Source organism: Atractosteus spatula, chromosome 7 (genome assembly GCF_055471065.1).
Source record: "Atractosteus spatula isolate fAtrSpa1 chromosome 7, fAtrSpa1.hap1, whole genome shotgun sequence".
NCBI classification, from domain to species: Eukaryota; Metazoa; Chordata; class Actinopteri; order Semionotiformes; family Lepisosteidae; genus Atractosteus; species Atractosteus spatula.
This window is the reverse complement of record NC_142712.1, coordinates 5666489-5688286: the sequence shown is the minus strand read 5'-3', so window position 1 is coordinate 5688286 and position 21798 is coordinate 5666489. Positions and strand designations below refer to the sequence as shown.

Genomic DNA, 21798 nt, shown 5'->3' with positions numbered 1-21798 from the left:
GTGTGCAGCCCCACCTGGATGATGCTCCAGTCCTCTCCCCACACACCAGCTCCCAGTGGGGAGGAGAGCAGAGTGATGAAGCCAGTTCAATTGTCACCGTTCTTACATTTCAAGACTCCCACACTGGTGGAATACTGCACCGCCGTGAGCCTGGCACATGACAACAGCCATCACGGCCCCCGCGAGGGCGGAGGACAAGGTGACGCTGAGCCTGCCAACCTGCGAAGTAGGAGAGCGTCCTCCTGTTCCTGTCGAAGACGAACCAGCGTTTCTTCCAGGTTTTGATTTTGCCCCCCATCTTGACCAGGAAGCCGCGGCAGGTCTTCTCCGTGAGCGAGACGTGGTAGCAGGTCTCCGTGTTGTGCCCGGCCGACTCGATGTGGCTCCGCAGGTCGAAGTCGTCCTTCCGCACGGGGAGGTAGCGGGTCAGGGGCCGGGACTGCAGGGGAGGAAACGGATACAGAGGCGAGGTGAAAAGCAGGAGCCTGGCTAGGCACTGGGAGCCAGTGGGACAGTGAAAAGCAGGAGCCTGGCTAGGCACTGGGAGCCAGTGGTGCAGTGAAAACCAGGAGCCTGGCTAGGCACTGGGAGCCAGTGGGACAGTGAAAAGCAGGAGCCTGGCTAGGCACTGGGAGCCAGTGGGACAGTGAAAAGCAGGAGCCTGGATATGCAATAGCAAAGAGGCAGGATGTGCCCATAGCAGCACCCAAACCATTTGCCCTTCCCTGCAAGTGCCAGCTTTCACTTTTATAGATAAAATGCATGAAGATATGTTTTCTCAATTCTTTACCAAGCACTCTGTTTGATCTAGGATGTCAAGTCTGGCAGGAAGTGGAGACAAACAATAACTGAGATCCAGCAAGACCACTTGCAGCCCGACCACAACAGGGCTGTTAGCAAAAGCGTAGATGCACTGCAGCGCAGCCCCCCCTCAAGACGGGCATCCCTGGGAGGTGCCCACCTGTGCTCTCTGCTTCTCCCGCAGCTTGACCTCTCTCTCGATGAGCTTCTGCCGCCGGCTGGTCTCCTCCTGCAGCCGCTTCTCCAGCTCCTCGCGGCGGCGGCGTTCCTCCTCCAGCGCCTGCCTCCGCGCCTCCATCTCCCGCTCCTGGGGGACACCACAGCATACCACCTTTAACCTCGCCGAGCAGGGCCGGGGGCTGCCCCAGGCCTCCGGGACAAAGGCACGGGCTAGCGCAAGAAATGTGTCTCTCTCCCGAGGTATCACACCTGGATCAGACTCATACTGAACAGTCAGAGTCGCTCGAGTGTCACACTGAACGATCTACTCCTTGATAGGACAGTGGACTGGGAAGCAGGCGATGAGATGATTCAACCTGCTGAATGTCTTTCCAAGTGAAAATCAAGAAAGGAAAATGGAAAGTAACTAATATGTCCTTGGGATCAAGTGAACAACACCTTTTTTTGTGTCATCGGGGTGTCGGAGGCTGGACTAAGTCACCTCAGGTGGACTTGCCTGCAGTGGACAAGTCCCTTTTAGTGAGGTTATGTGAAGACCATCCTGCTGGATGTCAGCGAGTGTGGCGTATCACAGGGTGTGAAACAATTTCCTGGGTGTTAAACACAACACACCATCGAAAGGTCTGGGGCAGGAGTGTACACTGCACTACTACCTGTACTGCTTGATGGTGGCCTGATTGCAGAGCATGACTATTCACGGCTTAAATGCTTGCAGGGGAAATTCAAAAAGAAACCCACACGTAGAACCATGGCCCACAAACTATTTTCTGTGCCATGTTGGTTAATGAATGACTATTAAGGACTGTAACAGTCCAGATTTCAGTTCTAGGCATTTAACGACACAGGCTAACACTGTCCACCAGTACACCAGTCTGCAAACAGGGAACCGCCTCTGAAGCACCATCACAAAACACCCTACAGGGTAAGTGGTCTCTGTTGCAGTCTCCCCTGGGATGGTATACAAGCATAATGAATTCAATCTGTGATGGTAATCATTCCTGCCTCTGGCTAAACCCTTCTAATTTTCATTCTACCTGAGCTCTTACCAAGCTGCATCAATTACCGGCTCATTTGGTCTGTATTACCAGTTTCCTGTTGAAACCACCTCTTTCCAGGTCTGTAAAAACAGAGGAATTCAAGCTGCCTTTAAGACTTGCGGTGGTGGTGGGCTGGCTCCTGAACCAGGAACCGCCGTCAGTCAGGGAAAGGGAAGAAATGCACCAGGTTGCAACAGCAGTATCCCCCCTGCTGGGGGCGAACGAACTCCAAGATGGGGCTCCTCTTACCCGGTTCTCCAGGAGCCGGTGCTTCTCTGCCTGGGCCTCTCTCAGCAGCCGCTCCATCTCCTCAATCTTCGCCACATTGGAGGTGCTGGCACTGCTGGGTCAGAGAGAGGGGCACAGCCAGGGTTACGGGGAGAATCGCCAGTGGATCCCCGCGTTATCATCAGGTCGGTACTCTTTTTGCAGCACCTATCATGGGAAATCTGTCACGCTTCCCAGTAAATCACATGTCCCACATTCTTGTCAGAACCCTGATACAGAGTTTAGCATCCCTCCATAACATTGTTCTTTCATGTCATTCTGTACAGCTAGCTCTCGACTGACTGGCTACAGGCAGCAGCAAACCAATGAACTGCGCCAGATGATGTCATTTGTGGAGGCCTACGTTTATTTCATGAAAACGGAGCCATCTGGAACAACCAGTGCATCTGCCTGTAGGCAAGAACTATGGCAGTAAATGGAAACAGTGTTTGACACTGGGTTCATATAGCAGGGTAATGTTTTTTTTTTCTTTACATATTAACTTTGTTGTCCTGGTTTTTCTGCAGTTCAGAAGTAACAAACCTTGTTAGAGCAGATTTCATTTGATCACACTGCACTTATTAGGGACAGCCAAATAAAATCAATTGATGTCGCGCAGCTCCGACAGAGCACAGGGCTCACACAAGGAATCAATAACGCCCGCATAACGCTCTTGGAAGAGATTAGCTGGTGTGAGATTCCAGGCCACAGCTGCCCGATGGAGAGAATCACCTGGTTCTGATTTAACATCAAAAGGAAAACCTGGAGAAAAAGACTGCCTGACCCCCTGAAAACACCCCACAGACCCCCTCCCCCCACCACACCACCAAATGAAAATTCCATTCCAGTGCAGCTCCCCCAATATCATATACAGATAACACAAAAACTCATACAGAACACTCTCTTGAGATAAGGAATGGCAGTTATGAACTTGGAACGTGAGCCCCACATTCAGCTATAAACAAACATCAAAGGCTTCTCCAGAATTGTGCATCTACTCAAACTAATTTTCTCCAGGCTGAGTTATTAATAAATCTGCTACAGACTCCCATCTGTTTCACTTTTGTTGGATTGACACAGCTATACCGTCCAGCTGCATAACTTAAACCAGGAATAAATCAGGAGGAAAAAAAGAGAATAATTTCTCAGAAACCCAACTTAACAGGAAAAATGTTTTGAGCTCTGTCCTTATTTTCACTGCATACACTCCCTGGGCAGACTTTTCTATCGCTCTTACATTTTTGCTTCTGAAACAGCTGCTGTGGAGAAGAGGAGAGCTGGATGAGTGAGATCAGCTGTGGCAAGACACAAAGCCGGTACTGGTCATCACAAGAGGACAGAGATCCTGAAGGCTGGACTGCAGCCTTGCACAGCTCTGGCACAGAGCGAGGGAGGGAGGGGTTAACTCCAGCACTGCCTCAGCCATCTGCCCAGCTGTGATCCAGAGGTGCCCAGTCTAATGGCTGGCGTTGCCACAGACTCCCCCGGTGCCATCTGCCTAACACTGTACCCAACAATCACAGAGCATCCAGGCATGTGACGAGAGAAGAAGGACAGCCACCGCTTCAAATCGTCAGAATGAAGGAAAGATAACGAAGTTGTGCAACAGACAATTTGCCCGTCTCTGCAGCCTGCTTGCACTTCTACAGATAAAGAAACAATCCAATATGCTGCTTTCCCTCACCCCTTATACCCCAGCTTGGTTTCTCATGCGCCATGGGCAGTTTGCAATAGCTACCCAGAAGCACAGAGTGGACCTGGGCCCACTGGCCAGTCCTGCCCTGAGTGACGGCTGTTCATTGGGGCTCCAGGCGAATCGGTCAGCCAGAGAGCGACAAGCAGAGCGGTCTCTGGCTGGACACTGCCTGCCCGCGATTGGAAATCAGCGAGGACCCGCAGTGGTAAAAAACAAAATTCTTCAGCAGTGAAATCTTGATTCTGGTAATGCTGAAAAAAAGCCCTTTTCTCCAAGTCTCGGCGGCTTTGCTGTAACCTGACTCTGCTTGCCCTGTGGACAGTAACTCTATATTTAACTTCCCGAGACACTGCTCCTTCCCTCTGACACTGGGGCTGAGATGCGGAGATCTGATCTCCCGTCTGTTCATAGAGAGGAACTGTCCTGTAAATCCTAGACTTTACTTTTTACCCTTTATTAGAACAATAGCAAGCAAAAGAAACCCTAATTGCACTACTTTATCCCAGTAAAGACCATCATACTGAAAAACTAAAGAAACACGAAGCCTCAATCCAGAGGCAACGGCCAGCCCATTGAACAACCCCCTTATCCTGCAGGGGACAATTAATCTCTAAAGTCCATTAATGAGTTATTTTTATTTCACTTGCACCCAAATACATCCCCTGAACAAGGCTGGAATTAAGCAGAACCACATGGGGTTTTTAGATGCCAGCTAAATTATTCTTTAACATCTCAGCAGAGCATGGATGTGTTGTCTGCAGTCCACAAAGCACAGGTACAAAACTTTGCTGCTTCGCCTGGTCTTTCACCAACAGCTGAAGACCCCTGAGAAGAGTTTATCTGGCGCAGTTAGGGTAATAATGTGTTCAACTGGTAAGGACCTCAGGCAGAACACAGACCTAAAGGCGAACACTAACACTTGGGTCCCCTAGGGACCAAAGCAGAGCACCTCTGCAGGAAGGAGGTTTATTTAAATCCCACAGATGGCAGTGTGTGCCGCAGGCTCTGATAGAGAAGCAAGGACATTTCTGCAACACAATGTCCAATTAGTAAGCAGGGGACCAGCTAATGCAAAAACAAACCATGCAACATGCGTTTCCCCCTCTTTTCTGGAATGCATCATGGGGAACTGATGCTTGACATCCTTAAGGAATCCCAGACCCGGTCTCAGGGCACACTGGAGAATGATTGGCACTTACCTGGAGATGTTGTCTGGGGAGCAGGCTGATATGCTGGTTTCCATACTGTCTGAACTATCAAGGCTCATTGTGTCGAAAGCATGCTCCTTATATCCGTTGTCAGCATAATGGAAAGAATCCAGATAAACATTAGATTCAGATGCTGTTCTGCTGCACAGCTCAGACAGTCTCTGTCTCTGCTCCTCGCTCATGTGGTCATGATTATGCCCTTATGGGGAAAAAAAAAGAAAAGCAACAGTCATATTTTGCCATTTTTTTAGTTACTCATGTACAAAACACGCAGTCCTCAGATGAAAGATGAAGCCACATGTGTTGTGTAGGGAAAAGCCACCTGCCTTTAAAGAGCTGTAGTTCAGATGCCTGCACCCCATGTGTGCACTGAGCCTGCTGAAAAAGATCTCATAAAGTAAAGAGTACTGAGATGCACACTATCCCTCTCCAGTTCGGAGCATGCTGTTCACGACTCCAAAATTAAAGGCATACCAACTGCATCTCCCCCCGTCTGTGCCTGCCAATGGCATGTCCAGAAGTGAGACAGAGGAACAGGGCAGATTAAGATCATAGCAGGCAATCAAAGTAACCACCCAACAGCTCAACACTCCCAGGGACGAGGCTTAATTACAGTATAGTTTCTCATGGTTAACAACTGACTGCTCTAGCGTCTTCTCAATGCTTGCAATGGAAGTAAAGAATCTGCATGTTAGTAGGAAAATATACCAACAGCTCTGTGTAATCCCTCTGTTAATTACCCAACAGGTGTGCCGCTCACTGCACCGCTGACCTGTTGAACTGGACCCCCACCTCCCCAGTTTAAGACAAGAACAGCCTCCCCTACTGCAAACATACTGTACATGCAAACTCGATACTATCCAACGTACAATCCAAGGTCCAGATCCATACTTTCATTTGCATTTTCCCGTATTTTCTTTTTGCTCATTACAGTAATTCTGGGGGCAGCGCAGTGTTGGGTCTCCTGACTCATCACCGGTGGGTTGTGGGTTTGAGCCCCTGTTCCCAAGTGAGGAACTTTACCCGAGTAGCTCCAGCCCATCCCGCTGTATATAGAAACCAGGAGGAGCACTGACTCCAGACGATACGTTAATCACATACAGTAAGTCCACCGCAGCTGAGTGGGAGCACTGGGTGAGCCGTGTATATCAGGGGCTCTGGGAGGAATCAGAAGGCAGCAGGATTCCACTTTGCAGCCCACACTGCAGTATTAAAGGACAACAGCAGCTGCCACGCCGTGCAGCAGAGCCCACCCCACTCGCATGAAGAGCAGCAGCAGAGCTGCTGCAGGTGGTCAGGAAATGATAAGCAAATAGCAGCTCAAAAGCCTCTGTATAAAGCTTCCTACACTCTCCCAGAGATGCAGAATGCAGAAATATAAATAGCCCAACTAAAAGCCTTTTCAGAAAAATACATCACAGGACACAAGCCACACGCGTTAATATCCTTATCGCTGCGCAAACTGACTGGCCTTACATCCAACCAGCATCCTGCACGAAGCTCTCCAGCTACTTTAAGAGATCAACTGAAATTACAGAGGCTTGATGTCTGCAACTACAACCGACAACCCACCAATGTCTGGGTTGAGGATGAAATGAAAAAAAAGTACACAACACCTGGAGACACGCCTCAAGCCAGAGACGCTCAGCTGGCAGCACAAATTACTCAACACATCCAAGTCCAGTAACTCAAGACGAGTTTGGGCCTTAGAACAGTTTAGGTACAGCCGACCTTCTCTGAGGTTCTGTTAATGTGATTGAAGACGTCCTCTGACCATTGACGTGGCATGGCTGCAGGTGTCTGAAGCTGAGAGAGGCATAGCTCGGATTACTGGTTCTGATACGATCTCGCGGTGTTCACTGGCCATGCAGAAGACAGCAGCGCCACCGTAAAGCACAGAGAGAGCAAACAGAGACTGGCTCAGAATTACCTTTTTTAGGAGACCCCTCGGAATGTGAAGTCGTTCCTAAAAGGTATTTTGCAAAATGAATCAAAGCAGGAGTTAAGGAAACCAAGAAATACTGTAGACACTTTGGTTTTAATATCCGCGTGCATATTTAATCCATTTCTAGCAGCATGACACAAGACCTTAGCTCCAACGCATCTCATGCTTGACTGTGTGGTCAGTGGTCCCCTCACAGCCATCAGGCACAGAAGCCATGCAGGACAGACCAGCATGGTCAGGGAATGAGCATGCAGTCTCACACCCCTGCAGTGGGATCTCCAAAACACTGCGGTATCACTGCTGCTCCCTACTGTATCATGCCGATTATTGAAAGTAAAGCACAAACTTCAGGTTACTGACTACTTCAAAAAATGGCCATGCTCCCATCATTAGTGAATTCTGATAAAGAATCTCCTCCTAACCTCTGGAACTAAATTCTGACTTTGTATCTCTGTAGGTATAAATGGATAGCGCAACCCTTCTATGAAATGATAAGTGTTACACGTGACTATGGTCATCTACTCCAAAAAACAATCCACACCAGAGATGTAGCTCATTCACGGGGCACATGCTTGAACAAGGGAGTGAAAACCGCTTTTCAACGCCCAGCTGCCCTCAGCCATAAACAGGCAGCAGCTCCTTTTAGGTTCACAAATGAAAGATCCACACAGCACGGCCTACCTTTCTTAGTCCTCCCTACAGCAAGGCAAAGAGAAAGGAGAGAGGAGTCAGGAGTAATCGCGCAACACTGAGAAAGGACGTGAACAGACCACAGCACGAACCGAGTGCCCCAGCATGAGAGCCCTGGTCTCACCTCTGTACAGGAACTCAAGCCAGATGTGTATAATGAGGCACCCTACAGCCTGTAAGAAGCTGAAGCCTTTGACAGCAATATCTTGAAAATGCACACAAACCAGACCAAAATAGGAACATCTGATCAAAGCCTTATTCCCTTTTTTTCTGCTTTATCTGGAATTCGTGCGTCAGGGACACATTCCAGATGGCGTTGTACTTTACAACTGGGCTGGGCTTCACCAGTGCAAGTGTGTCCGAATATTGAATGAAAAACAACCCGACTCCCACGGGTCCGCTCCCGCACACCGGGTGGAAAGCGGAATCTCCCAGAATGCCCTTGTGGGCACTGCCTCTCACCTTTGTGCTGTCGGCGGGAGTCCAGGTCTTTGGAGGACACGGTCAGGTTGCGGGGCAGGACACTCCCCCAGCTGGAGCTCTGCACCAGGGGCAGGTGAGACTGCGGACAGGACAAGGCACCGTGCGGTCAGAGACGCAGTCCGCCGCAAGGGCAACAGCCAGCCGGCCACCACTTCTGCTATCTCCCTGCCACCCTTCGCTCCTCGAGATCGGAGCTGCAGCCTTTTATTCTAACAAGCTTGTGTCATTTATACAGGAGCACCAAAACAGGCACCAAAGACAAGAATCTCTCTCATCTCACTTTACATCTTCAAATACAAAAATATGAATTCTTGATAACATCAGCATTGAAAGAATTTACTGCTTTTCTATGGATGGGGTGCCCTTTGCATTGAGGAAAGAAAAACATGGGAATCGCAGTTGTTTTGGCTTTTCTTTTTAAAATTCTCTGTTGGACAATATTCAAATTATGTTGTTAAAACAATGTTTCTGGCCCCTTACAGAGAAGGCACAGTCACAGTGGTTTTCTTATTTTATCACGGACCTGACTGGACCCCAGTGAACAGCACATTGCTTCATACTCAAAACATAACATTTGAAAGACGTCTGTGGTGAGATCCGAGTATTCGTATAGCGTGTAGAAACTACAACCTCCAACGGAAAGCTCTACTGTGTTCACAAAGATAAGGAAAACCACAACCGATAGAGAAAGGTTCCAATACATGTTGACCGTAGACTTACGATACAAAAACCTCAACCCGCTGTTCCTTGGGACGATGCCAAGCAAATCAGCTCAGCAGCATGGCCGGGCAGTGTACACCAGCAAGCAGCTCAGAGTCTTGCGGATCAAATGCTCAATGATCAAACTAACACAGCGAGCTGCAAGATGCTCAGCGTCTCAGAAGGTGCCTCCGCCACGCCCGTGGTTACCCACCGCACCCACCTTGGGATTGGCGCTGCGCCCCAGGGTGGAACTGCTGAAGTGGGCCGACGTTGCCAGGGAGCTCTTCTTCCTGGGCAGCGTGTCGCTCTGGTGCGTGCCCTCCTTGCTGGACTTCTTCCTCTCTTCCAGCACCCGGAAATGCTGGGAAAAAGCGCAGGGAAGCAAAGTCACGGCCTTTCTACTGCGTACGTGCAAAGATGCACTTCTCACACCTGGGGAGACACACTGGGTGTAAAACAGTCACGGGAATTGGTACCCACACTGCCTATCTGCACATGAAAGCTTTCCCCTCTTGAATAAACCCTGTAAAATGGACTACTACGCACAGCACAACATAGTACAACAGGAATGAAGCCTTTGATCAACTTGTTACCGTGACCTGTATGTCATGCATGGCCGTGACATACCTTTCTGACAAAAAGCGAGCATCTGTATTGGCTCTGGTACAATCTGGTTACATCCTGTGCCCTTTTATTTGGCCTGGAAAGCAAGCAGCCTATAATGGAACACTAAGGCCAGGGGCCAACACTACACAACAGTCCTGCAGGTAATGGAAGGACCTCTGGATCATCATCATCATCATCCACTGAACTGGAGCACGCTGACTGGGTGGGAACTGCTCTTTACCTGCCTGTGCCGGCGGTGCTTTTTGGCTGGAAGTGGTGGAGGAGGAGGAGTTTCAGGTAAAGGTGAAGGGTCAACATAGGTGACCATGACCTCAGGCCAGTGCACTGAAGGGGGCTTGGGGACCGGACGAAGAGAGTGAGGGCGAGAGGAGTCGGGTTGAGGAGAGGGGGAAGGAGGAGGGGCACCTCCAGAGTTCACAGGCGAAGAGTGAGATGGCTTTAGCGAGAGAGAGGGGAGAGAGGAGAAATTGGCAGAGAAAAAAAGCAAGCAGAAGTGAGTGTGTGTAGATTCAAGAGATCAATTCCGTACACGCTGCAAAACTCTGCCTGACAAATCGTTTCTGGAATACGGTGTACAGCTCACAATTTGAGAAGTAACAGCTGACATTCTTAGGAAATCCACCAGCCTCCTACTCACTGTGACTGAATTCACCTCCTGTCTGCAGGAAACTTACAAGTGGGGCTGGACACTTCTCCACGGATTTTACTAACACATCCCAAGACAAAATACAATACATCACTTTTGACGGTCCTCTGCTTCTGTTGCATACAGTAAATCACATATCCTACACTGAAAGCTAAAAGCACTCCGTCTGGGCTGATGACAATGAGACACTCAATGGGCTGAAACACAATCTCCTTGGGTGCAGCACCAGCTGTACAGACCTGGGGAGTGCAGTCTTCCCTACATTGTCAGGGAGCAGCTCTAGAGGTGTTGATGAACCTCACTCCCTCATTAAAAATAAACAGCTATTTCTTTAATAAAATGCACCTGACGTGCTCTTTCAACGAAACATCATTTTGCCTGATTTGTTCAGTTGTAGTAGGTTCCTGGCCCAGTCTGGCAGGCGGTCTGGGTTGGGGAGTGAACCCCCAGGGTCTGGGAGGTTGAAGATGCGGAATGTGATAGAGCTGTAAGCTGCAGTTCACACCCCGTGAGATCACCAGCTCAGTCACAGAGACTGTGCTTGCCATGGCTCCCTGTTCCAGAAGACTACGAGATCTACATTAAGTAACGCACAACGAAAACACTAGAATCGTTTTAGCATGTAGAAAGCTGGTGCAGAAGTCTTCGATACAAGATGTCCTATAAGACATGGATGAGCTGCTCAAAAAGGAAACCACCTGTGAGCTGCCCAGCCTGGATGACTGTTACTCCACCATTTCAGAGCTGCAGCGAAGCAGATCTGACTGTTCAAACACAAGCACACACACACACTAACTACAGTGCCCAGGCCCTTCCACAACCACACACACCTCTTCCTCTGGGGCCTGCGGGGACTGCGACGGGGCAGGACCCTCTGGACTGGGCTGAGAAGGGGAGGGGGGCCCGGACTGCCCATAGAGCTCATTGATCTCACTGACTGTCACATAGCCCTGGAGGGAGGAAGCAGGCAGGGGTGTCAGAGAACAAGCACAGGCCGCACAGGGCGATGACAGACAGGCAAAAAAAAAAAAAAGAGAACAAGACATTAATAAACTGGCATTCCAGGAAAGTTAGCATGGCGAGTCTGCCGCACAACCATATAGGGAAGGAATTAAGACGCCCTTGCACAGTAGTCTTGCGATTGCAATCAGGATCAGGGTTTATCAGATGCAGGATCTTCTGACAAATTTTGTGGCTGATGCAGGAAAGCAGTCATTTAGGATTGCTTAATAGTAAATCTACCCATCTGTCTGCAGCAAGTTATGCAAAATTAAAACAACAAGCCTCAGATGCCAAAGCTGAACTGGCTCGTACAGGACTCTGCCTTGCCTCCCTGCCGTAAAGGAGGGCTCTGATGAGGACAGGAAGAAGGGAGGAGCCAGAAGGTCTTCCAGCAGGAACAAGCTTCCTTTAATTCTTCTGGAATTCCGCTTACTGGCTGTTTCATGTCACCGATAATCGGGACCGATAACCAAGTCCCGAAGCAAAAAAGGCAAAACAAAACAATGTACAGAAAACCAAGAGAAGGGAGATAGGAGAAAGAAGAAACATAGACTACTCGCAGCTGAAGTATAAAGGGCACTAGCAGAGGACTCAGGGAGGGCGTCTGTGGGCTGGTCACACGGTAGGGTCAGTCAAGGTGTTAGGTGGTCAGCGTTTCACTTAGTCCGTCTGTGAGACACTGGCCAGTCTCAGCAGCCTTCCGGATTATCACACAATCTGGAAGGGCAGCTCAGCCTGGCCGTGTGTCTGGGGCACACCCCATGCAGACAGCACAGTACCTCCGCTCTCTTAAGGGGAAACGAAGACAGGAAGGAGGAAAGAGCCAGCAGGTCAGCCTGTAGCAGAGGCAGGGGTGTGTGGGGAGGGCCGCTGCCGGAAAGCCTGCACACATCAGCAAGCAGCATGGAGCACTCCTGGGACGGACAGAGAAAACCCAGGCTGTGAGGACGCCCTCCGGAGCACCAGCACAACGGCATCTTCACGTCTCAGAATTGAAAGCATGGAGATCACTCTACTGCTAGTGTTGCACACAAAGGACACGCACGCTGGTCAGATGCAGAGCTGTACGTATGAAAGCACTGATGGGGACCACCTACAACAGCACCACCTGGTTACTCTAAGACAAGGAGAGGCAAGCACACAACACAGGACACTTCTTCTCAGCGCAGGAGGTTGGGACAGACAGCTTGTTAATTGTTTCATAATTAATGTAATGTACTGGAACCCTGGGCTTGGTATTTGATATGTAATGCTGCACAGAAAAACGCAGTTTAATTGAAGAGCACAATGCAGGAAATTAGGAAGTGAATTGGCAAAAATAGTATCACTCTCAGTACCATGTCAATAGATGCCTTGCAAGTAAAAATGTGCTTTTCACAGGTGCACGTAATACTATCGTAGCCTCTTTTTAGACATTTAACACTTAGTAGCTTGGTAGCAGTGAAAGCTGCTTAACACAATCATTCACTGTACCTCTTTCATACTGTCAGGGCTGACTGGGAACCCCCTGCCTCCGGTCAGCTCCACATACTTCTTCTCCAAATTTGCAAGATTTTCTTTTTCCTGTAGGACAGAAGATAGAAACGGAAACCGTCTGCTTTAGCTCGGGGAACTCCGGGTGTTCTGCCTTCATCTGCAAGCTCCAAATTTGAGTTTATGGGGAACAACTGTGGCGGGGAAGGTCACACATGACTGTCGGAGACCCCCCCCCCCCCCCATCCTCTCCCTAAAGCAGGGCAGCAGGTGGAAAACACTCTCTTCATGAGCAAAATCTAAACAAAGGCTAATATGAGCATCGGGTTTCCTCGTCCCTCCTTCTGGGCTTAATTGAATAAGTGTCTTGAGAGCACACATTCCATATTTCACACGGCTGGGCACTGTGGCACAGGATTCCTGCACAGTGCCCTTGGTGGGCAACACAACAACAGTATTCCAGAGAAAACTGAGACTGAAGATATTGTAAAAAATGAAGACTACCACTGTCACAGCTCTTCCCAATATCAGGATTTCCCACCCCTAGCCTCAGGTCTCCTGTTTTTCTTTCTTATTATGCTCTAAATTACCTAATTTAGCCCCTCTTTTGAATTCTAGCTTTTGAGGTATTAAGGTAATGCTTGACAGAGTTGACAACATGCTGCCTACCCTCTGTAGCATCATCAGTAGGTTGTTCTTCTCCTTCAGGAAACTGTCCTTCTCCCACTGGGCTTGCTGGGCAACCTGATTGGACTGTTTCTTCAAGGTCAGCAGCCTTTCCTGCCAATGAGGAATGACAGGGGCAGATGAAGGGCCCTGCGGGGCATATCACTCATTCACTCATCAACACACACACACACACTCACACACTCACACACTCACACACGCAACATTAAATGTGTCAGGGTGAGTGTATTCATCAGAGAACCCCTGTAGGTAGCCAACTGGTCTTTTTCGCTCGCCTTGGCGACTCTGTTGTTCGTTTTTCCCTCTAGACAAGCCGGCACCGGCGCTGTACCTTCCTGGTGACAGTGCTGCGCTGGTAGTCGGCGATCTCGCGCAGCAGCTGCTGGGTCAGCGTCTCCTTCTCCTCGTCCTGCCGGCTCTCCCGCTCCAGCTGCTGGAACTCCAGGTCCTCGAAGCGCTTGGCCTCCACCTCCAGCAGGTCGGCGTCCTGCAGCACAGCCCGAGAGCAGCCGCAGTGAGAGCCGGCCGGACGCACAGCTGGACCTGCGTCCAAGCTCAGGCACGCAGCAGGGCCAATGGTGCGGTCAGGCGCTTCACTATTCCCTTATTTTACTGAACCTAAATAACACTGTAAAATTATCACGCAATTTCTTCTTGTCAGTTCCTTTTTGTTTTAAGAAGCTGGAATGTTCTTGGGAGGATTATGCATACATAACGAAGATCCATCCATCCATTGTCTAACCACTTTATCCAGTACAGGGTCACAAAGGGGAGCCGGAACCTATCCCTGCTGGCAAGCAACGGGCACAAGTTGGGGTACACCCAGTCCATCGCAGGGCACACACCCACACAGACACAGGCACCCACACAATCACACCAGGGCCAATTTTTACCAAACCATATTAATACCCCAGCATGTCTTAGGACTAAGGGAGGAAACCAGAGCTACATAGAGATGGCGGTAAACTGAAATTTCGGACATGAAATTTGCTTAATGCATGGCCAATAACAGTGGAGAAACAAACAGCTGTGCGAAGGCTGCCGCAGACACGCTAGCTGCGCACTGGAATAAAATCATAAATTTTTTTACCAAGGCAATGACTGTAAAATATGTTGCAAAATGGAGGCAGGCTGCATTATTAATTCAGGCTTGGTACAGTGCAGAATGGAGAAAAGCAGCTGATTTGAAGCAGAAGGGACAATTTACAAAGGAGATCAGAAAAACCCTCTTACAATTCACCTTATCAAACCCTTTCTCGTCTCAAGAGTTTCCAAATTTTTATCTTCAATCTGGTTATCATTCCATGCGCTCATAATGAAATTCCACAGAAAGGCAAGCACTGCACACGATAAGGCGTTTGCGAAGAAAGACCACATCAGAGCATCAGAGCAGAGGCTTGTGAAGGGTGAAGGCGTCTGGCCGGCTGCTTATCAAACACAAGGAAGCACAGAGAGTCCAGAGGACGCAGACTGGATGCCGTAACCGATCTGCACGGGCACTTCTCTCCAGCAGCCAAGGGTCTGACATTCCTGGGTACCTCCTAGCTGCCTTAAAAAAAAAAAGCAAGGCACCACCCCCTCTCTAACCCTCCTGTGTGAGAGCACCTTTGTTTCTCAGATTCTGTAAGGACACAAATGCAGCCCAGTGGCACTAAAATGCTGCGTTTTCGTTTAAGAACATAGAGAAAGCAAAGGCTGCCACTTTGCCTCGTGCTAATTGTGCCGAAACGGACAAAAAGGAACAGCCCCAGCAAACAGCCAAGCAGTGGAGAAGGACTACGCTATGCCCACTCCTCGGTGCGTCCGCCACATCTGCACAGCCGTAGGCCACGTGATCCGAGGCGCTGACCCTCCTCTCCCTGTGCCCGGACCACTCTCTCGGACTCACACTCTACTGACCCTCTTCAACTGCTGCTGTAACTGCTCCCTCATGGACTCAGGACAGTTATCGAGCTGGGTCTTCTGCTCTGTATAAAGCTCCTGAAGTTTCTCTACTTTTTCCCTTTCAGCATCAAGCTTTGCTTTGTCCTATAAAAGCAGAGTAAAAAAAAAAACAACACAGGAGAAAGAATGTCCATGATTAGTGCAAGCTTCAGTAAGCAGGAGGGAGACAGGAGTTAGATGTATTAGTTCAGTGGTCAATACCTTGGCTTTGCATAAATAAAAGGCACAAAAAATGAACGAAGTCAAAACTGATGGCAGAGGGAGAAGGCACATGAGTTTTAAAGCTTCAGATGAAAATGAATAAAGCAGAGAATAACGCTTTGCGGCACTGGCTGGCATTTCTCCCTCCCGCGCACGCGGACCGCAACACAAGAGCCGTACTCAGCAGGGACCACCCTCATCACCAGGGACCACCGGGGAACCCACTCGCTACCTGCCGTGAAAAGACTCCTCGCACAATTTCGGCACACCTGCAAGAAGTCACAAAATTACACTGCTCGACGAACGTCTAACACACAATAGGGAGTTACAAAGGACTATTCCAATACTCCGTCTGCCACAACGACTCCTACTCTAATAGGAATGCCACCACCCCTGCTTTCACTCAGGAGAGCCCAGTGCTACAAGCTTGCATTTTCCTTTTACAGTTTTGTAATGTTTATTTACACTGCAAAAGTTTTAAACACTATAATCAGAATGAGAAAGTATATTTATATACGAGCATCAAGAATTTACTCAAAGCCTCTAGTATTACCTTCTCAGATTACTACAGCTTTGGCTGTTACTGAGAGCTTTGTCATTTAACAATCTAATTCACAGATGTAACAAAAAGACGAATTCCTTTATCCCCCATTCAATAAAACTGCTCAATAACAGAGTTCACAATAAAGGCATATTGGTTCACGGGCAAGTGTAATTACTGGTTTTGTGCGAAGATGATGGGATATTGTGAAATTACAGGGGCTTAGCGTGCTTGTGGGAAAGTAAACGTACAGGTTCTGGTAAGCTGTGTAGATGACTATGCATGGGGTTTATGTAATGCTATAAACATTACCTTAAAAATAAATGTAAGTACCGTTTGTATGTTTTTTCTAAGTACAGCAGCTTTGATACAAAACAAATTTCTGAGCAATGGAACAAAGAATTATTGTCTTCTATAATCTTCAAGATAAAACTCTGAATGCATACTATTCACGTACGGTTACCACTCAAGTCTATTTGACATTTTCAGGTGCTCCCTGTCATTAACATCCTTTGTTCCACTCTACACAAACAAGAAGAGTATAAAAGGAGACTTTTGTACTTCGAAACATAGTTCTACCACTTTTCACTTCGTTTTAATGGCAATCTTCTACGAGAATCTTGGCCGTTTCTTTTCACAGCCGTTTCTGTCCAAAGAAGAAAAACCACCGAGAGGAACAGACCAATGCCGAATATTGTTACTGTTGCTTCATGACTATGCAGTAGCCAAGAGGTGGTAAAAGTCCATATCTCATCTGACTTCTGAGTTTCCATCAGAGTGGGCACAATCCACTCCAAGAAGAAAAGGTGTATATATAAAAAAAGAAAAACGAATGCAAACTTTTCCTTACATATTACAGCACAGTATTAAACTACATTTTTTCCATGGAAAACTGCACAATGATATCGGGCTATTAAGAGCACCACTGATACCAGCACAATCCTTGTATGCCAGAGGACACAGGTGGAAACTATGTGTAAGTGCATTTAAAAGGAGGAGACACTTCTGTACCCAAAGGGTTCTGGGATTATGGAACAAGCTACCCAGCCATGCTCTTGAACCCGATACCCTGGCTTCTTCCAAGAAAAGGTTGGATGGGATTAATTAGATCCTATCAAACAGGATATATGGGCCAAGTGCCCTCTCATTTGTAACATTATGTTCTTACATATTTCAGCCCCAAAGTCTTTTCAAACCTAAGAGGCCTCCTGCTCTATTCCTCTGCAGAAACTGCTTTTCTAAAGTAAATACCAGTTCCTTCAGCAGGAAACAGAACATTACATTCAAACATCAATCGCCACGTTAAATTCACATTTTTCTTCTTAACACAAAAAGGCCACCAGGTATTGCATAAATCAGAGGTCCCTTTACAAGTCATTCAATACATTTATGTAACATCGGAGGCTGTTTTGTTTCCCGTTTTTTATAAAACGCAGGCTCAGTGGACAAGGCCCAGAGCTATTCTTCAGACTCTTCAGCAGGGGACCCCTGGTCTCGGGCAGCTGTAAGTGTGCTCACAGCTCAGTGCGAGGGACAGCGGCATGGGCACCACAGCTCGGGTTTCGGACAGCTGCCCGCGTTAACAAGAGACTCCGGAAACTGCCCTGCACACAGGTGCCATTTCAGCCCCAGCTTGTTGCTTGTTACTTATATTTACTACCGAGGACCCTGGAAATAGATGTCTGGCATTCTCCTGAACATTAAAACACCTCTTAGGGTTCTTTCCATGCTTGAGGTTGTCCAGCAGACATATAAGGCACTCTTTTGCTGTAAAGCAGGGGTACAGTGGGCTTCTTCATGATCCTGCTTTTCTTTCTATCTGTCCTACACAACTGAGCAACTCAGTTCAAAGTACTAATTCTTTCCCTAGGCTTCAGCGTAAGTTAGATCAGTGCTGGACAACCAGAGCTATGCAAGACCCACCCTGTGAGATCCCACACCACTGAGGTGTTTTGGACACTGCAAGCTGGACAATTGTCAGCTCTTGCACCAAGAAGAGCTCAGCAGTACAAAATCTCCACATGCATTTCAAGGAGAAGACAGCTCAGAGGTCTGTTTAAACAACAGAGGGGCAGAATCAAAAATCTTTAAAACCCCTGAACGAGTACTGACACGCCAGCCCGCGCCTCCTCCCCCCTGCCACTCCTGAGCCCGTTACCTTCAGCTTCTCCGAGACGCTGCTCTTCTCGAGGTCGGCGATCTTGGCGTTCAGCTGGTCCAGCACCTCCTTGTCGTGCTGCAGCTGGGCCGACTCGGACTCCTGCTCGCCCTCCAGCAGGGCTTTCTCCATGTCCATCTGCGGGAGAGGGGGCATCGCAGGCGTGAGGCTGACAACACGGCAGGGCTGGGAGACATGGGAGGAATCAGCCCTCCCCTCACCTCATCCTGAACCTCGCAGGCAGGCTTCCCCGCCTCCAGCTTGGTTTGGGCAGCCAAACACAATTCTGGGAGCTGCTGGTGTGCAGCACGCTCGAGCACAAATTGACACACCGGTCACAAATCTCACTGCTCCGGTGGTAGTCAAGGAGTGTGAGTATGCAATTACATTTCCCCCTAATAAACACGGCTTTTTTGTTCCAGTATTTTTGAGAACTGGAAGTTTATTATTTAAATGGATCAATGAAAAGGCACACCCTCCACACTGTTCCTATATTTTTGTTACCAACAGAAACTTGTAAAAGGGACCCATGTTGAATGTCAACGATACTGCAAAAACACCTGAGCACTTTTATACCTACAGAACAAAAACAAGGCTATGCTCCGTTAGGTCTCCAATATAACTGCAGAAAATGAAAAGAATAGGTTAAAACAGGACTCCTACAGATTGTTTCTTTATAAAAGGTTTATGCACATTGCATAAAGCTCTCCCCAGTATTTTATTCAGGACACAAAGCAGCACAGGTACTGAGAGCAGACAGAAAATGAGGCTGTCCTATGACTTGGTCTGCTAGAAGCTCTTAACAGTCACAAGAAACTCCTACTCCTTCCTTCCTGTGTCCCAGTAGTCTTCTTCTGTACGGACAAATCTCATCTCCATGTGTGTGCTCAACTGGTTTATCATGTTCAATAACACCCTACGGTGGCCCAGGAGGACGATTATAAAAATGGTATCTGCACCTCCGCTCACACTTCATCATCCCGCTCCTTGAATCAGCCAGACCCACGGACGCTAATGGAGAAAGCACGCCTGCCAGGACCTGGAGACGCAATGCCTGCCAACACAATCCAGGACTGTTGTACTGCACACACTCACACAGCTGGGTGGCCCGGATTCATCACTCGCGTTCATCCTCGAAAGGAAACAGCTGCAGCTGTCCATCGTGCATTACAGAGTAACGGCCCCTGTATTAAAGAGTTGACTGACTGAGGTAATGACCTTGTGTAGACAGATCGTACCCTCCCTGACTGACTACAGTAATAACCTTGTGTAGACAGACTGTACCCTCCCTGAACGACTGTAGAAACAACCCTGTGTAGACAGACCGTACCTCCCTCATTGACTCCTCCATTTGGTTGTCCAGGTCTTTGATCTTCTGCTCAAGCTCCTCCAGGTTGTTTAGTACCTGTATCCTCTCCTCCTCGATGCGGGTCACTTCCTGATTCCGGTTCTCATTCTCCGGTGGCTCTGAGGTCTGCTAACGACAACACAGAAGATCAGGAGCCAGCTGCAAGCAGAGCAGGACGTGGAGTCTAACCTCAAGTGCTCCAGGAGGGAGGGTGGAACACACCACAATTAACAATGTTTGATGCAATAGGTATTCCAGAATTTGCACCGTTCACAACCCCAATGTCAACCTGACGTACAGCTCATGAACCCCAAAACAGGCTCACAAGAATGATCGAGGGAGTACTGGGATGCAGTGGCAGCAGCACGGAGCAGTGATAGGGGTTCTGGACTCGTGACTGGAAGGCTGCAAGTTCAAATCCCACGGGAGCCGCCGCTGTTGTGCCCGTGAGCAAAGTGCTACACCCGAATCATTGGATAAAAGCATCAGGCAAATAAACAAGAATAGGAAAATAGGGGGCAATCTAGAAAGTAATGGAAATGTTCAGTTTGCAAGGTCAGGCAGATGTCCTGTTGGAGAAAAGCCCTTTCAAACAAAGCTTTCACTAATAAATGCAGCATGATAAAAGTATATACATTTTATGTAAAAAGTCCGCATTGGATCAGTCAAATAACCAACTCTTACATTATATGCCTAGCTTCAGTTCCGCCACTGCACAATTCATGTTAAACTCAGCAGGGAGCACAAGTTCAGCACTATATTGAGTTTCACTCAGCCAATATGGCCAGATTTACAGGCGTATTTACACCTACCTCATCAGGTTTCATTCATTAAAGTTCAGGGCACGAATAATAAAGCGATCCCTCCCAGCCACCCTGCGGTGCCTCGGACTATTTCACCACCTATCGGTTTACACACATTTAGCTAAAAGAAAAGTCTCCTTTAAATTAAGCTTTCTACACAATCATTTTTCACTGGCACCGTTTTATGGAGAGGCCATGAAAAGAGCTCTGGATCAACTTTTTTTTTTTAAAGCAATAGCTCACAGTGTTATGCACACACAGGAAAACAAGTCAAGCAAGATGAATGTCACACACTCTGGAGACTGCAATGCTCATTTCAATAAAACCAATTTAACAGCACGCAACAGGCTTCTCTAGGGGAGGAAATACCGTTCACGAACTGCACTCGGTCTGAAGGAACAGTGGAATAGAGCACTGTGCTGACAGGGAGTGGGGAAAAGACACGGCCAAGTCGAGAGTTATTCCCTACCAACTGCACTGTTAAAATACCTTCCCCACCAGCTCAGTTTCACAGGGCGACTGCCCGACTCCCTTCAGAAAACGTCTCGCTGCCTACAGAAACTCCAGTAGAGGGACAAGCTGGACAAGGCAGCGTTCCAACTGATTTCATGTCAATAGCTCGCTGGATAGTCAAAGACAATTTTATGAATCTTTGAAAAGTAAAAAAGAAAAAAAGTAGCAGATTACAATTAAAAGATAGATGGCTAGATCATTGTTAATTAAAAACAGTATCTTGCCTATCAAAGTCTTTCTACTACAACATTATTTGCTTTCTAGTATATTTAGAGCACATTTTGACTCAGATACTGTATATTTTGCAAGCCAGGCAGAAGGATCGAATGAATTAACACAGGACTATGTGATACACCTGATAAAATCTGATAGTTCAATGGAAAGTTCAAGCGTATTACGGTATATTAAAACTAATTCACTTCTGCAGTAAAGATCTATTTTTTTTCCAGGTGGAATGTGTTTCGCAATGTCACAGCTATTAAAAAAATCCCCTTCCTAACCTCTGCAAGGAAGCTCCTTAAACAGAAATTTCACATTTTTGTCGGCACTGGATATGGAATATGCAGAAACCTGCCAGCTCAGTTCAGACTCTCTTCGCCAGGCTGCTCTCCGACACGACTGTGCTTGCTTGTTTGTTTGGCGACGGGCTGACACCAATCAAACGCCGATGGAAAGACAACGGCGCGAGCTCACACGTGCCAGCACCAGCAACAGAGGAGCAGTTCAATGCAGCTCGATGCAGTTCAAGTGACAGGAGCCACAGACTGTTACACAGCACCTTGCTGTGCCTCATACATTTCAAGCTTGCTACCTCATTAAAATCATTTGCATTTGTGATTTGCACTT

General features: G+C 48.1%; 1 protein-coding gene across 3 annotated transcripts in view; it reads right to left on the bottom strand.

The window, feature by feature from the left end:
- The window catches only part of phldb2b (pleckstrin homology-like domain, family B, member 2b), a 53422-nt gene that overhangs the window by 3366 nt on the left and 28258 nt on the right, over window positions 1–21798 (bottom strand). Inside the window, exons 9-25 of one of the 3 annotated variants that reach the window (XM_088920994.1) lie at window positions 19619–19765; window positions 18289–18426; window positions 15344–15472; window positions 13776–13931; window positions 13427–13537; window positions 12758–12847; window positions 12064–12198; window positions 11113–11232; window positions 9857–10072; window positions 9230–9370; window positions 8287–8386; window positions 7816–7830; window positions 7120–7155; window positions 5181–5388; window positions 2268–2361; window positions 962–1108; window positions 220–439 (exon numbers count right to left, since the gene is read on the bottom strand). In XM_088920994.1, coding sequence (XP_088777120.1) covers window positions 220–439; window positions 962–1108; window positions 2268–2361; window positions 5181–5388; window positions 7120–7155; window positions 7816–7830; window positions 8287–8386; window positions 9230–9370; window positions 9857–10072; window positions 11113–11232; window positions 12064–12198; window positions 12758–12847; window positions 13427–13537; window positions 13776–13931; window positions 15344–15472; window positions 18289–18426; window positions 19619–19765 — 2203 coding nt within the window. The remainder of the gene's footprint in view (window positions 1–219; window positions 440–961; window positions 1109–2267; window positions 2362–5180; window positions 5389–7119; window positions 7156–7815; window positions 7831–8286; window positions 8387–9229; window positions 9371–9856; window positions 10073–11112; window positions 11233–12063; window positions 12199–12757; window positions 12848–13426; window positions 13538–13775; window positions 13932–15343; window positions 15473–18288; window positions 18427–19618; window positions 19766–21798) is intronic. The other 2 variants (XM_088920995.1, XM_088920996.1) reach the window with 2 other exon arrangements.